Here is a 15,472-nt window from a genome sequence, read left to right as displayed (position 1 = left end):
ACAATCAGGCATACCACATCAGTGCCTTGGGGCCCACATGGGGACCTGAGGCATAGAGAGGGGGACCGGACCCCCTTCCCACCACCAGGCATGCTGCACCAGTGCCTTGGAGCCCATCCAGGGACACTGTGTATGGAGAGGGGGACCAGACCCTCCTTCCACAACCAGGCACACCATGCCAACACCTCGGGGCCCACCTAGGGACCCAAGGTATGGATCTGGGGACCAGACGCTGCCAAAACAAGACACGCCGCCAGCACCAAGGAGCATGCCAAAAACATCACCTCCGTGTGGGTGGCCTACCATAGCCACCACAATAACCATGGCTGCCATGAAAGTGGCTAGATGCCACAACCACCACACAGATGATCCATCAGCCACTGGAGTGCATTGACACAAAGAGAGTCACCAGCAGAGATAAAGAAAAGAAGAGGATGTCTCACTCCACAAAGCCCATTTCAGAGTGACAGAAGAAGCATCTGCTCTATGATAATATTGGGAGACCTGATCACACCTCTCAGCGTTGAAAAGATCATCTAGGCAACAAATCAACAGAGTAACCATTACTCTTTCAGAGGGAAAGAAGAAATCTAGGGTAATCAGAGGGGGTAGAGGGGAGAGGGAGGGAGTGGTGGATGGGGAGAAATTGGACAAGGGGTGTAAAGAATAATTACGATTTGTAACAATATATATGCTAGTAATATTGATTTTGATTCAATAAAAATTTAAATAAATAAATAAATAAGAAATATTGCCCCCTGAGGGGCTTTCTGTAACCTTGTGCAGATGTTCTTTGGCTCCTGCAATAATAAGGGCAGTAGTGGCACTTAATGAGTGGGTCACAAGATGCCACACACCTTGCCACCTGTGAGATAGCACCAGACATCCAAGAATTGTCTCCATCCCTTGTGACTTCCCAATGCCTCTCTGGACATTGTGTAGGTGGAAAACCTCTCTATGCTTTTCTGTGCCTAGAATCACACTATCTTTTATATGTAAACACACAGTATTTTTTTTTTATTCTAATAAACACTGAATTATCCAGGAATGTAGTCACTGGAGGTCCCTTCCTGCTGGAGAGTTTGGTATTAACAGATTCAGAGTCTCTGGCTGGAAACTGAGGCAAGGCTACTGGTTTTGGAGAGGTCAAGGTCGTTGGTGACCCCAGAGAAAGCAGTTTCAGTAGAAGGGACATTGCTCCCTGTGTTGAAGTGAGAAGTGGAGATTGTGCCTGTCCTGGAATGGGAAATAGGGAAGGTAGACAAGTCCTTTTAGAAACTTCTAGAAAGGGGGAAAGCTGGCAGTAATTAGGAATCACAGGATTGTCGTGTTTTGGTTTTTGTTCGTGCTTGGTTTTTAGGTTATTTTAAGACAAAGGAGTTATAACACCAAGGTCAAGGGTTCGGATCCCCTTACTGGCCAGCTGCCAAAAAAGAAAAAGATAAAGGAGCCAAGGGAAGGACACCATGAAGACAGACCGGAAGGGTAAAGATTAGAGCAGCAGGGTGGTCACTGATCAAGCGAGGTCTTTGTGGAGGAAGGGTCTGGCCTCGTAGAAGGGCAGTGGGACATGTCTTGCTCTGAGGCATGTAGACGCAGCAGAGGATGGAGGGGTGCAGAGCCAGGGTTTGGGGGGCATGACTGCTGCTATCTTTGAAAGCAGGTGAAACAACACAGAGGCCACCTATGTCCAGAGGACTTCTCATTAAGTAAAAAATAAGTAACCCAGGGCTGGGCCAGTTAGCTTAGTTAGTTAGAGAGCCGCCTTGTAACACCAAGGGTTTGGATTCCTGCACTGGCCAGCTGCCAAAAAAAAAAAAAAAGAAAAAAAAGTAAAGCAACCTAAATACAATGTGGTACCCTGGGTTGGATCCTGGGACAGTAAAAGAACATGAATGGAAAATCTAGTGAAATTCCATCAAAGACTCAGTTAATAGTAGTATACCAATGTTAATTTCTTAATTTTGATGAATATTCCACAGTAATGTAAGATGTTCACATTAGGGGAAGACAGGTGAAGGGATATGGGAACTCTATTATCTTTGTTACAATTCTGTACATTTAAAATTATTCTAAATAAAAAGTTTATTAAAAAAATAATTGATAAATAAATATCCTTTTGGTCCATGCCTCTCTTATTTGGGTATTATGTTACTTGCAGCCAAAAGCATTCCTAACACACACATCATCCACTTTACCCACTAGGATAACTGATTCTGATTTCAAATCAGTGAAATATGCGCTGCTGTGTCTGGCAAGAAAGAATTTTGGTGTCTTTCTCTAGCTTTGTGATTCCAGCCCAGTTCTCCAGGCCCAAACACTTCCCAACAACTGCCCAGAAACCTCATTCCACAGTTTCTCATACAAGTCAGTTCTGCATACTCCCAGCAGCATGCATAACCAGCTCACAGTGTGGCTGTAGTCTACTCCAAGGCAAATATCTTTATTATCTGCCCAATATTTAGCCCCATCTAGAAACTGCTGGCTTGTGATAAATCCCAGAAGGCCCTAGAGAAGTTTCAGAACTGTCATCTGTAGAAAGTGCCCTTCAAGACTGGTGAGTATTAGCTCCTAAGCGTATCACAGGCACTTTCTCTTGGGGTTTGGGCTGAGACTAAGCTCTGAAGCTTTTTTTTTTTTTTTCTTCCTTTTTGGAACCCTGGTGGGGAAAGGCAGCAGGGGACTGAAGGAGACACTGCCATTTGAAGCAGCCTAGTATATTCCTGCTTGTCTAGCAGTGACAGCTTGAATTCACCTTTGAGAATAGTCTGAAGCCCAGGTCCTGTTCTGGGATTGAAAGTTCTCGATGAGGATGGCTCTTAAGTGCTCAGTGTGGTAAAATATAAAGTTTGTCAGCCACATAGAGGCTGGCTTCCAGCTGGGAGTGAGGGGCCCCTGTGCAGAGCTTGGGCTGAGGAATTCTGGGAGCACTTACATTTGGGATACTATCTTAGCATCCCTGAGTTTTAATTCCCTTCAGTTATCCCCAAGACTTCAGAAAGTCTATACAGCACAGAAACATTTATGCTATTGCCTACAGGTTGCAAACTCTGACCAGGTGGGTGGCATAAAAAAGTAAAGTGGGCCCACTGAGAGACAATATAGGAGAGTGGAGATTATAGCAAACTGGAACATACACACCCTGCCTTAAGGGGTATTGGTTTGTATCAGTTAGGAAAAAATACAACTACAAATTACAGAAAGCCTAACTAAACGATGGCTTAAACAAATTGTCATTTATCTTTCTCTCATAACATGTTACTCGCTTGAGCTCAGTAGCTAGGGAAGTAAGAACAAGATCTCTATAATTCACCTGGCCTTTCCCTTATGGTTAAAAAATGGCTGCCACTGCACCGGCCTTCATAGTCATATTCCAGGGAGAAAGGTAGAGGGAGCAACATGGATGAAAGGTACAACCTATTATTTGGAAAACAAAACTTTTCCAAAATTCCCCAATAGACTTCCCCTTAAATCTCATTGTCCACCCTTAGCTGCAAGGGAGGATGGGAGTGGTTTTTTAGCTGGACCCATTGCTACCCTGATCAAAGTCTGGACTCTGAAAGAAAAAGCAGAAAATAGGTAAACAGCTGACAGTGTCACCCACACCACTATTTAGTTACATTTGTTCCATGGAGACTCAGGCCTGATATTGCCAGACCTTCCAGTTTTTTAAGAGAGAAGCCAGAAATCTGAATTTTTACATGAAAGCTCCCAATTTTTAACACATTGTCACCTAATTAAATTTTAGACACTGAAGGGGCCAAAGCCTTTATGTCATCAGGCTTAATCCACCCTGAGGGCCACCAGCCTGAGACCTGTAGTCTACTCCCACATTTAGGGTCATGGAGGAGCCACAGTAGCATGACGGAAGACAGTTTTTAGGAAGTAAGAGGTACCAAGAGGAAGACAGAAGAGTGGTCCAGGGCCAGGCAGCTGGCAGAGATGACAACCAGGACTGTGGTGGACAGAGAGCATGGTGACTCCCCAACAGCCATGCTAGCCCAAAAGACTGATCCAAGGCAACTGGCTAATTCTATTCCCTCTGCCTATGATTTATTTATTCAGGGATGGGCAGAACTAAACCAATTGGGGCCTCTGCACTGGGAAGGGATGTCTGCTAGGGAAGCTTCTCATAAAAGTTTCCTCATTCCTAAAAAAGAGTCAAAGGAAGAGATGGTATGTCTTTTCTGAAGAATGGTGTCATGTCTGGATGTGATCAGCCTGGAGTGAGTTGCTGCCGCTGTCTTCCCCAGCCAGAGGATAAAGCCCAGCATAGTTGGTAACAGAGTTGCACTGCTGAATCAACCAGCCCTGAAGCTTGCCTGACCTTTGTACTTCCTGTCATATGAGCTAAAACATTTTCTTATTTCCAGTAGTTAGGGAAGGTGGTCTCCACCCCAGCCCCAGAGGGTAAACTATCATTGGTCTAAGCCAGGAGTTGGAAAACTTTTCTTAAAGAGCCAGATAGCAAATATTTTAAGCTTCAAAGACTAAGAGGCTATAATGTCTATACTCATATAACCATTTAAAATGCGAAAACAAGGCCGAGCCCGTGGCGCACTTGGTAGAGTGCTGCGCTGGAAGCGCGGCGACGCTCCCGCCGCGGGTTCGGATCCTATATAGGACTGACCGGTGCACTCACTGGCTGAGTGCCGGTCATGAAAAAACGACAAAAAAAAAAAAAAAAAAAAAATGCGAAAATAGGGCTAGCCAGTTAGCTCAATTGGATAGAGCCAGGTGTTGGTAACACCCAGGTCCAGGATTCAGATCCCAGTACATGCCAACCACCTTCAAAAATTAATCAATTAATTAATTAATTAAAAAATGTAAAAACAGATTTTTGCTGGAGGGCCATCAACAAATAGGCTGAATTTGGCCCTTCCTGGGCTGTAATTTGCTGCCCCTGTTCTACTCTAAGCGAATTACAGAAATTCCATCCCGCCCCCCCTTTTTTTTCAAAAGATGACCGGTAAGGGGATCTTAACCCTTGACTTGGTGTTGTCAGCACCACACTCTCCCAAGTGAGCTAACCGGCCATCCCTATATAGGTATCCGAACGCGTGGCCTTGGAGTTATCAGCACCACACTCTCCCAAGTGAGCCACAGGCCGGCCCTGGAAATTCCATTTCCCTTTGCCAGAGATGGTCCTTGAAATGGGCATATACCCATCTCAGACAATGAAGGGAAATCTGCTGGAGGGATTTTGTGAAATATCCTCCTGTCCCTTCTTCATATCTTTGAATGTGCTTATGTGAGAAGCTGATACTGGCTAAGTTTTGGCAGCCATCATGAGAAGAGGACTAACCAAGAGGATCAGAAAGAAAAAGACCAAACCACCATTGTAGAACTGCTAAACCATCCTTAGAATGGCCCGTTTCCAGTCAGATGTTTTGTTGTGTGATAAAAACAAACCTCAATTCTCTCAGCTGCTTCTTCTCAAGAGTTCTGTTACTTGCGACCCAACACATTCTCCTTGGTATAGCAAGCAAGAGGGCAGCTCAGATGATCAGGTGCCAGGGGAACTTTTGGGTCCCACACAAACTAGTGAGGTTTATGAATGCTATTTACAGTTGATATCAGCCATGGTTTGGACTTTATTGGGAACATGCACACACACTGTTGGAAAAACAGAATAGTTTGGTCAGGGCCCTCACTTCAGGTCCAGTTGGGTGTGGTTCAGCATCCTTTGTAAGCAAATTGTGTGTTTGTGTGTGTGTGTGTGTGTGTGTGTGTGTGTGTGTGTGTGTGTGTGTGTGAAGTTAGTGCGCATGCGCACCAATGTATCTTTTTAGTTTTATTGCTATTCTTGTGTTCTTTGGAGGGAGAGAGAAAGAGAGAGGCAGAGAGGTAGAGAAAGAGAGAGGGGGAGAGAGAGAGAGAGCAAGAGAGGAGTTTTAGTGAAGCAGGGGAGTGGGCGTCAGCCTCGGGTGTCAGCCTGGCACAGCCGTGCTTTCCAACCTATGGCTCCAATGACCTTTGGCCAGTTACCTAGCTCATAGACCTGCATGAAGGGGTCTAGTGACCCAGCCTGGCATATGAAGGGTTTGCGACCCAGTCTGTGAACGGGCTTGAGGGGACTGGGAGCTCCAGACCCAGCCCTAGCTCAACAATCAGCCCAGTCAGTGCAGGATTACCAGCAGGTAAAAGAGCCCGACAACTAGCATGGTTGCCTAGCTTTACCATTGGCATCACGAACAGGATTGAGAGCTAGACAATTGGTGCTGTAAGGATTCCAGCCTTCACCTAGCCAGACACACACACACACACACACACACACACACACACACACACACACACACAAAATACCTCAAAGACAAGCCTTCACCAGCCCTCATATACACAGTCAAGTCAGGTTCCCCGTTCTACTTTGTTTTCCTCTCCTGTTCTATGCACAGGCAGCATCCTCTACACAAACCCTCACTACCTAACTCACCTATGAAATAAAACAAACAACTCATTTTACTATCCAGGAGGGCAGCATTTCCAGACTGTGGAATCGCCTGCTCTGAAGGGATGCCCACTCCAGTAGTGTCGGACCCCACAGTCCAAGCTTCAGCTCCTTGCCAAAGGAAGCTGCCGCATCTGCATTTCCCGGTGGTTCTGTGATTAAATTCAGAGTCATTCTCCCTTTGGCGTCTTTATGTCAGATGTTGCTTTAGTGATGCTGAGCTTAATGAGGCCTCTTCCCAATGGGAGACATTATCCAAGGTGCGGCTGATGGAGAAATGGATTCCCTAAGCAAGATGCTGTCTTCTAAGCAGCTTCTTAACTATTTTGTGAGACCAAGCAGGGCCTGATGAGGTCCCTGCCTCCAGTGACCTCCTGTAAGGAGAGTGCTCTGCTCATTGTGTGGTGGGCACAGGATAAAGGGCTTCTGGGACCTGCCCACCCTGGGATGAAATTGGGCAAAGACGATTTGCATTGGGCAGCGAGTACCATAATCTTTTGAGGATCCCAAATTAGGTTGCTTTTTCCTATCACTTCTCGGCCTTTTGGCTAAGATCAAGTGTAGGCTCCTTTTTCCTAATACTACTTAAGAACCATGTCCCCATATTTTCTTCAGTTTTCCTCTTTCTTCACTTTTCAGTTTTATTGCTTCCTTTATCATTCATTCATACATTTATCCATTCATTCATCAATGTTTATTAAATGCCTGCTCTGTTCCAGACAACAGGGGTATGACGATGATGGTAATCAAGACAGAGTGGTCCCTGCCCTCAAAGAACATTCTGTCTAAAGCTGGAATCAAGCCATGGGGGCCATGAGCCCTATGGGAGGGGAGATACAAGGTATTTGGGGCATGCACAGTAGGGGCACCTAGCAGGGGAAGATACAGAGATGATTTCCCAGCAGAAGTGACATGAAAGTGAGACCTGAAGAATGAATAGAAGTACCCCAAGCAGAGATGACGGGGAAGGGCACTCCAGGCAGAGGGAACAGCACGTGCCAAGGCCTGCAAGTGAGGAACAGCACGGTGGGCTCACAGGACATGAAGAGGGCCCACGTGGGTGGAACACAGAAAAGGCAGGGGGACAAGATGGGAGTGGCAGGAGGGACAGGATGTGGCAGAGCTGGTAAGCCCCACTGGGGAGTTTGATCTTGATTGAAACAACAGAAAATTACTGAAGGGTTTGAAGCAGAGGAGAGATGTAATGAGATCCCCAGATTTGTTCAGTTGGTAAATATTTATTGAGGATCTACTGTGTGCCGGACACTGGGACAGGCATGGGGCAGAGTGGTACCATGGGGAACGAAACAGACATGGTTCTTGCCCTCATGGGGCTAACAGGCTGGCTAGGGAGGCATTCACAACACCGTGTTAAGTCATAATGACAACTGCGGGAAGAGCTGGGAAGGAGGCACCATGGGGTGCCATGAAAGCGATAGGGACTGTGCTGGGGTCTTCCATCTGCCCCAAGGTCCTCTCCCCACCCTGATCCATGCCCCAGGAGGCTGATCTGGAAAATGCATGATGGCTCTCTTGCACTGAGGATCAGAGGGTTAGAAGAGAGAGAAGTCAGGGTATTTGTCTCCTCTGGCTGCTCCCTGCTCTCCCAGTTCCAGACTGCCACCCCCTCGCCCACTGTCGCTAACCCTGCAGTGTTTTCATGTCTCCACTGGTGCTCACACCCTTGCAAACAAGCTGTTCATAAAACTCTTCTCGAACTGCCTAGTGAGGGTGCTATTTGTTCCTGGCCAGGAACCTGACTCATACAAGGGGGATATACTTTAAACTGGAGAGACTGGCATAGAAAAGTCCTCCCTGAGAAAGTCACATTTTAGTTAAGAACTGAAGGACAAGCAGGAGGCGGGAGAAGAGCCTGTGCAAAGACCCTGAGGTGAGCCAGAGGGGAGGGGTAGGCAGAGGCTGGATCTCACAGGGCCTTTCAAGCCATAGTAAAGGTTATGACCATCAACACTGTCCAGCAAACATATCTAGCTCTTTGCCTTCCAGGTACATGGGCTGGGCTTCCTGGACCCCTCTGTAGATGGGTAGGGTCACGTGACTGATTTGAGCCAATGAGTCACGAGTACAGATGACATATGTCATTTTCAGGCTGGAGCACTCAATTGCCAGTGTGAGACCCTCCAGACTCTCTTTTTCTCTGCCATAATACCTGGCAATGTTCAGGATGGTGGCTGTTGTATCAGCCTGGTCCCAGACGAGAATATATAAGGCCCCCTAGTCAACCCATCATAGATACATAGCGTAAACGGGGAAGAAACCTTTATTGTTTTAAACCATGGAGATTGGGGGCGTTCCTTACCACAGCATGACCCAGCTTCTCCTAACCAATCTGGGAAGCACGTAGGATATAGCTAAATGCAGTGGGAGGGACCAGGGAGCACAGTGCAGGGATGCATTAATAGACCACAGTCATATCTACAGGGGTCTCCAGAGAAGTCATGGTGGGTGTTGGGGTTTCAGGCCCAGCCTAAGGCATCATTGCTATGCCCGACTCCTTCCCCCTATTCTGTGTGCCGGTTAACCCTTTTAGAGAAAGACCACACCTTCTCATCCAGTTCGGCCAATAGCACTTTCATGGATCTGTTCAAGGACTCATAGTCCTCCTTGGTTTGCAGCAGGAAACGCAGCTCCATATAGTTTTTCTCATTCAGATCTGAGTTCTTCGAGGACTTCATTAGACTCAGAAGCAGGGTGATCTCATCCTGCTCTGCTTTCAGGGTCTCAATTTCCTTGCTGTTGGGAAAGCAGCCTATCATTAACCTTGAACTTCCGAGTTTCCCTTGATGGGACACTCCAGGCACCATAGCCCTAAAAGGAAACTGGGAGAGGTAATTCCCACCCAGGCGAGCGAAAGGGATTTGCCCAAGGTTTTGGATCCAGGTCTGAACCCCCGATTGCCTGAGACCCATTTTCCTGCAATTTCCACTGCTCCACCCTTCTCTGAGAGCTATTTTATTCCCCAAGGAACAATTTGCAGCTGTGCCAGTCAAAACTCATTACCTAGACAAGGCAGAAGCCCCCAAGTTCTCTTTCGCCAGCCGCTCACTGCATCTGTTGGATTTTGCAAACCATCTTTTCAGACTTCACAGCCAATTACCTCTGGTAATGAGGGGCAGGATTTTTCAAGTTTGCAACAATGCAGAGATGCGCAGTAACCTCTGACCTCCACCAGTTTCTCTACTTGAAGTGCTAATGATTTATTAAATTGGCTGATGCGAGTCTCCTCCTCTCCCTTCCTCTGTCTGTTCTGGAGAAGAGACAGGTTGGGGGATGTGGGAAAATGGGGGGATTTCAAAAAAAGGAAAGGTTTGGAAGACTCCACAACATCTGAACAATGGGAAATGGCACAGAGGCTGAGTTTCTGGCAACGTCGGAGAATTTCTGGCAAAGTCTGGGTGCTCAGTGTGTTTTGCAGACCAGCTGCCTCAATGTCCTTTGGAAGCTTGGAGAAATGGAGAATCTCAGGCCCCAATCTGAAACCCATTGGATCAGAATCTACTTTTGTTATTACTGTGTAATAAGATCCTCAAGGGCTCCATATGCTCATTAAAGTTTTGGAAGCACTGCTCTGGAACAGTAAAGAATATTCTAGGGCAGGGGATGGCAAACCTTTCTCTATAAAGGACCAAAAAGCAAATGTTTTTACAGGCTCTTGCAGGCCATATGGTCTCTGTTGTAAATATTCAGCTCTGCCGTTGCATCATGAAAGTAGCCACAGGCAATGCATAAATGAATAGGCATGGCCGTATGCCAATAAAACTTTATTTATAAAAACAGGCAACCAGCCAGATCTGGTGGCCCTTGGGCCATATTTTGCTGACCCCTGTTCTAAAGCAGTACTGTCCAATAGGACATTCTGCAATGATGGAAATGTTCTCTGCCTGTGCTTTCCAATAGGAGCCATGTAGGCACATGTGGCTATTGAACTTTTGAAATGTGGCTAGTGTGACTGAAGTACTGCATTTTAAATTTTATTTATTTTAATTAATTACAAATGTAAATAGCCACTTGTGGCAGTAGCCACCAGTGTGCACCCAGTTCTAGAGTACCTTGTCTTCTAAAGCTGTTGGAGTGAGCAGGACTGAAGCTATGTCGGGACCTAAAACTGCATGGGCTCTAAACGATTTTTAAAACACAGTTTTTTTTTGTTTTGTTTTGTTTTTTTGGCATGCATTTCTCTGAGTTCCCTCTTTTCCCATTGTTATTTGATATGTTGAACCTTAATTATGGAGCAAGATGACATTACTTAAGTGAATGTAACGTTGTTTTCCAGCCAGCCTGAAGCTACAGACTTGCCCATACTACCCAGAACCTGAGATAACAGCAAAGATGGGAGAAGAAACCAAAGTCTTGGCGAGACCTTGCACATGAGGCCTTGCATGAAGCCCTCACTGCTCATGTGCCCCTCCCTCCTGCTTTTCATTTCCCACGTTCCATTCCCTCAACCCCCTCTTTAAAAACCCTCAGTAAACCTGAGTCTTGGAGATGGTTTTAGTCTGGCCGTTCTCCTTCAGGTTTACCGGAGAGATGAGTTGGCCCAACATCTCTCCTCAGGTCACTGGTATTCCTGAATAAAGGCTGACTTCCATTTTCACCAACATTTGACTTTTATTGGTTTGTTTTTGAAAGGGGGGCAGGCAGCCGGACCCATATGCCTGGTATCAAATATGGGGGAGCCTCAGCCAGGAACTGAGTGGGTCTGATAACAAACCTGCCACTGGGATCTCTCTCCCACTCTTAACCACCTCCTGGTAGAAGGTCTTTGTTACAGAGGAGAGAAAAAAGAGACAGCAACACTCCACCAGAGTGTTTTTCTGGGAGATGCTTTTTCAGAAAGGGTCAGAAAGAGCAAAAAGAAGGTTGGTCTGTCTCGAAGGCAGGGCTGGGACTGGGGTAGAGAGAGAGGGAGCCCCAAAATCTAAGGAGGCACTCCTCTCAGGGTGATGCAAGCATAGAGTCAGCCCTGCGGAAAAGCACCTGCTTAAATACTGTCCCCTAGGCACCTCATCTCAGTTCTGGTCCTATTTCCAGGTGTTTCACTCTAAAGACCCTAAAATCTCTACTCTTCCACCCCTTCCCCTTCGGTTTCATCAAAGTGAAACCAGATCAAATGGATTGACTTAGAGCCAGACCCTGTGCATGGGGTGTGTGGGAGTGTAGAAGGGTAAGATTCAAGAACAACTGTCAGAGACACACCAGAAAGCAGGCATTTCTCGATGCATACCAGGGGTAAGCTGAGAATCAGGGCAGCCAGGCACAGACATGACGGTTGTGGACTACATAGCCCTAGGAAGTGCCATCCGTGTGAAAAAAAAATCACTGATTTGCTTGTTTATTACACTTTTCTGGGAGATGCTTTTTCTTGTTCTAACAAAATCCCTACATAATAACAATATTCCAACAGATGGCAGTAAAGTGTCTTGAGAAAGGAAGCCTTTTCTTAATTCACACAGAGGTCCCATATGAATTAATTCTGGCCTCGAGTAAGTTGAATCCAAGGAAAATCTAAAGAAACCTTTTTCCCCATCCTCCGAACCTCATGCATCATCTAGTAGGAAGATCTTCTTTTTAATAATGGACAGTTTCTGCCTCTATAAACATTATGGATGTAGCTAAGGAATTACATTCCCTTGGAGGAAATCTAAGAATGCCTTTTTAATGTTTGCTTATTCAACCCCAGAGAACGCCTTCCTATTGCCCAGAGAAACAATACACGATGTAATTTCTAGGGCAACGCAATTTCAAATATTCTCTTTCCATTCCCATAAGGACACACAAACAGGAAATGTCATCACGGTATGTATCTGCCGCCTAGGGATTCCTGCTTTCTCTGGGTACTCCCCCACTTCCATTGCTAGGACCATGGGTGTGACAGTTGCAGCATATGGCCCAGCTCTTCCTCCCCCACCACAGCTGATTGGACTAGGAGTAAACACCTGACCCAAGCTGAGCCAATCAGCTTCTCCCTCTCCTGGGAATTTGGGATTGGAATTGATTCAAGATAGGCTCTCTGTGTGGCCCTTGGCAGCTGGCAAACTCAAGAGTCAGGGGCAGCCATTACCCATCAGCCAGGCTGAAATTCAGAGAGAGAACAAGATTCATGTGTAAAGTGAAACAGGAACTAGAAATGCTCCCTCATTTAGGTCCTTCCCTGAGAGATGGGTGCCCTGCCCCCCAGGGGTCCCCGAGACACCCTGGATTCTGATAATAAATTCCCCTCCCGGCTGAAGTTATGCCAAGTGGGCTTCTCTTGAAAGAGTCTTCAGATAGAAGACCATGGTCCCCAGATTGGGCTCAGCAGTGTGTCCCTACCCCAGAGGTCACATGAGAGAAGGCATGCACCATGAAACCAAACCCCAGCTTTTCCATAGGGTCACTCAGTGCAAAAGTCCACCCGTCACTTACTACTGCCTCATGATCTTCTGCTGGTTGCAGAAGTTAAAAGACTTCCTACTTTCCACCATCTTCCTGAACTGCTGCCTTAGCTTCCGAAGATCTGCCTCGGCCTGCTGCTCTTTGACCTTCTCCAAAGGCTCCTGGAGAACTTCGGAGTCTTTTCTTCTGTGCTTCTTCGACTGGGTGAGACGGAGGAGGGGGTGGCAGTGAGCAACAGATTAGGTGACTGGAGAAGCCCACATTTCAGCTCAAGGGAGGAGGACAGAGGGGGTGCCTGGGGCAGTTTCTGGAGGTGGAAGACCACCCTGAGGTGATGTCAGCTGCTCATCTGCTACATGCAGAGCCCGCCCTGGGTTGCCAGGGTGGAAAGGCAGCTGACCTCATTATTGCATATTGAAGAGGCAGCCTTGCTGTGTGGGGACAGGATATTCTTTGGAGTACTGGGTTCATGCTCTGCCACCTTGTGTGACCTGGGTGAGTCACTGAATGTCTCTGAGCCTCCAGTTTCCCATCTATAAAATGCTGTGCATAGATTTGTTGTCAAGATTAGATGAGCTAATCTGTGTAAACTGGGCAGCACAGAGGCTGAGCATAGTAAGTGCTCTGTCCCCAAGAGCTATCACTCGGTCCCCAGTAGTTTCGAGATACCTACCATCGGCATCTTGAAGGAATCAGTCTTTCCCACTGCTCAGACACCGTGCCCAGGGAGGTCAAAACCAGTGAGTGCACCTCTCTCTCTCTCTCTCTGCAATGCCCTGTCCACAGTAGTAAAAAGGAAGAGATCATGTGAGCCACCCCTGCTGGCCATGCAGGACTGAGCCTACCCCCTCCTTCCCCACCCCCCATAGCCTCTCCCTCCACCCACAGCTTGGCACATGAGGAGGACATGGCAGATGGCTGCCCGGGTGCGAGAAGAGGCACTTTTTTTGTTGTTTTTAAAGCAATGTTTGCCTGGAACCTGTTCCTCTCATGATTTATTATTAGGAGTTGGGCAGATGGTTCTGGCGTGTCAGTTACCCTTCTGCTCCCTGTGTTCCCAAAGAAGAGGGGGCAAAATGGCATCAAGGAGGTGTGTCCCCTAATGGGGTTAAAATGAAATGCACTTAACTTTAGCTACAGCCGTGGATAGAGCCCCGTGGCACCCCCACCCCACCCCCCAGCCAGTGGGACTGAGAGGCATTTTTTATCACATCATCACCTGGCCCACAGGTATTCAGGGGAGTGAATGACATTAAACCAACAAGCCCTACAGAGCTGTGAGACCTACTGCACTGCCACTCCCAGACTTCAGAGGCTAGATTCCTAAAGCAGAAATTCTAACTTTGTGACCCATTGAGGGTCCTGCAATGTAGTGGTTTAAAGATTTGGTTATGCTAATCATCAGATCTCAGCTCAAATTCCTCCACAGCTGCTTATTAACCTCGGGCAAGTCATTTTAGTTCTCTGAGCCTCTGTTTTCTCATCTGGAAAATGGGAGAAATCCTAGAAGTCCCCTCACAGCCTGTAGTAAGGCACCTAGCACAGCCTGGCACACATTAAGTGCTCAGTAAACAGTTTCTGGTATGAAATGGTGTAATATGGGTTGTTTCATATGGTGAAGTTCTGGTGTGAGGGTTTGAGTGGTGTCCAGCATTCCTGGTAACAACACCCTGAATTTCCTGTGGGAAGCCACACCCTCCCTCACTCCTGGTCATTTTTGTTCCTGTGGGGCTGACCACACCCCACCAGCTTCAGGACTGGGATATGTGACTCTGGATGGACCAATCAGAGTTCCAGATCCCTGGCCAATCTGTATAATCTCAGTCCCCTGGCCTGGGATTAGTTCAGGCATGGGCATGTAACCCGAGCTCATCCAAGCAGAGTGAATAGTGGAATTTAAGTTTGAACACTGAGGAAGAGAGAGACTTTGTTTCCTGCTGCACTTAAACCTAGGTAAATGAGGTCATGAGAGGTCCATCTTGCCTCTGCAGGGAGCCTGGGAATAAAGCTAACAAAGAGAAGAGAAGATAAAATGGAGACAGACTGAATCCTGAGGACATCATCCAAGCCCCTGGATCTAGTCAAGCCTGAAGATGCCTCTGAGTCATGTCCCATTACTTGAATTAGTATACTCCATTAAAGCAATCTGAGATGAGTTTTCTATTACTTTCAACAAAATGAGTTCTTATGCCTGAAGAACTTAAATCCATTTGCACACAAACTGAGCCCTTACTGTGTACTAAACATTGTGGGAAATTCAGTGGCGAGTCAGCCTTCAAGATGCTATGAATCCTGCGCTGGGTAAAATAGTAGAAAAGACTGCACAAAGGAGATGACTTTTAATTTGGGTTTTGAAGGATGAATAGGAGTTCACCAAGCAGAGAAGAAAAGTGGAGAGGGAATTCTGGGCAGAGAGAACTGCCTGGGCAAAGGTTGAGAAGCAAGTGAATAAATCATTCAGACAATGATTCGTGGTCTGATGTAAGTAGCAACACCCAGTGGGAAGTGACAGGCGAGGAAGTCTGGAAAAGAGTGGATGTTCCTTAAAAGCAAGGATGTAATAAGATCAGCCTGGGAGAGATCAGTTCACCACCTCCCCACAGCCACTTCCCCTTCATGTGGAGTTGT

The 15,472-nt window shown here is 46.8% G+C and overlaps 1 protein-coding gene across 1 annotated transcript in view; it reads right to left on the bottom strand.

Annotated features, from left to right (window-relative positions):
* CCDC63 (coiled-coil domain containing 63) overlaps nt 1-12,948 on the bottom strand; it is a 46,380-nt gene extending 33,432 nt beyond the window's left edge. Inside the window, exons 1-2 of the mRNA XM_063085888.1 lie at nt 12,875-12,948; nt 9,013-9,202 (exon numbers count right to left, since the gene is read on the bottom strand). Coding sequence (XP_062941958.1) covers nt 9,013-9,202; nt 12,875-12,933 — 249 coding nt within the window. The 5' untranslated portion in view covers nt 12,934-12,948. The remainder of the gene's footprint in view (nt 1-9,012; nt 9,203-12,874) is intronic.
* Nucleotides 12,949-15,472: the final 2,524 nt, after the last annotated feature.

The sequence above is a fragment of the Cynocephalus volans genome, chromosome 2, assembly GCF_027409185.1.
Source record: "Cynocephalus volans isolate mCynVol1 chromosome 2, mCynVol1.pri, whole genome shotgun sequence".
NCBI lineage: Eukaryota > Metazoa > Chordata > Mammalia > Dermoptera > Cynocephalidae > Cynocephalus > Cynocephalus volans.
Note: the sequence above shows the minus strand (reverse complement) of the source record. Positions and strands in the feature narration are given on the sequence as shown.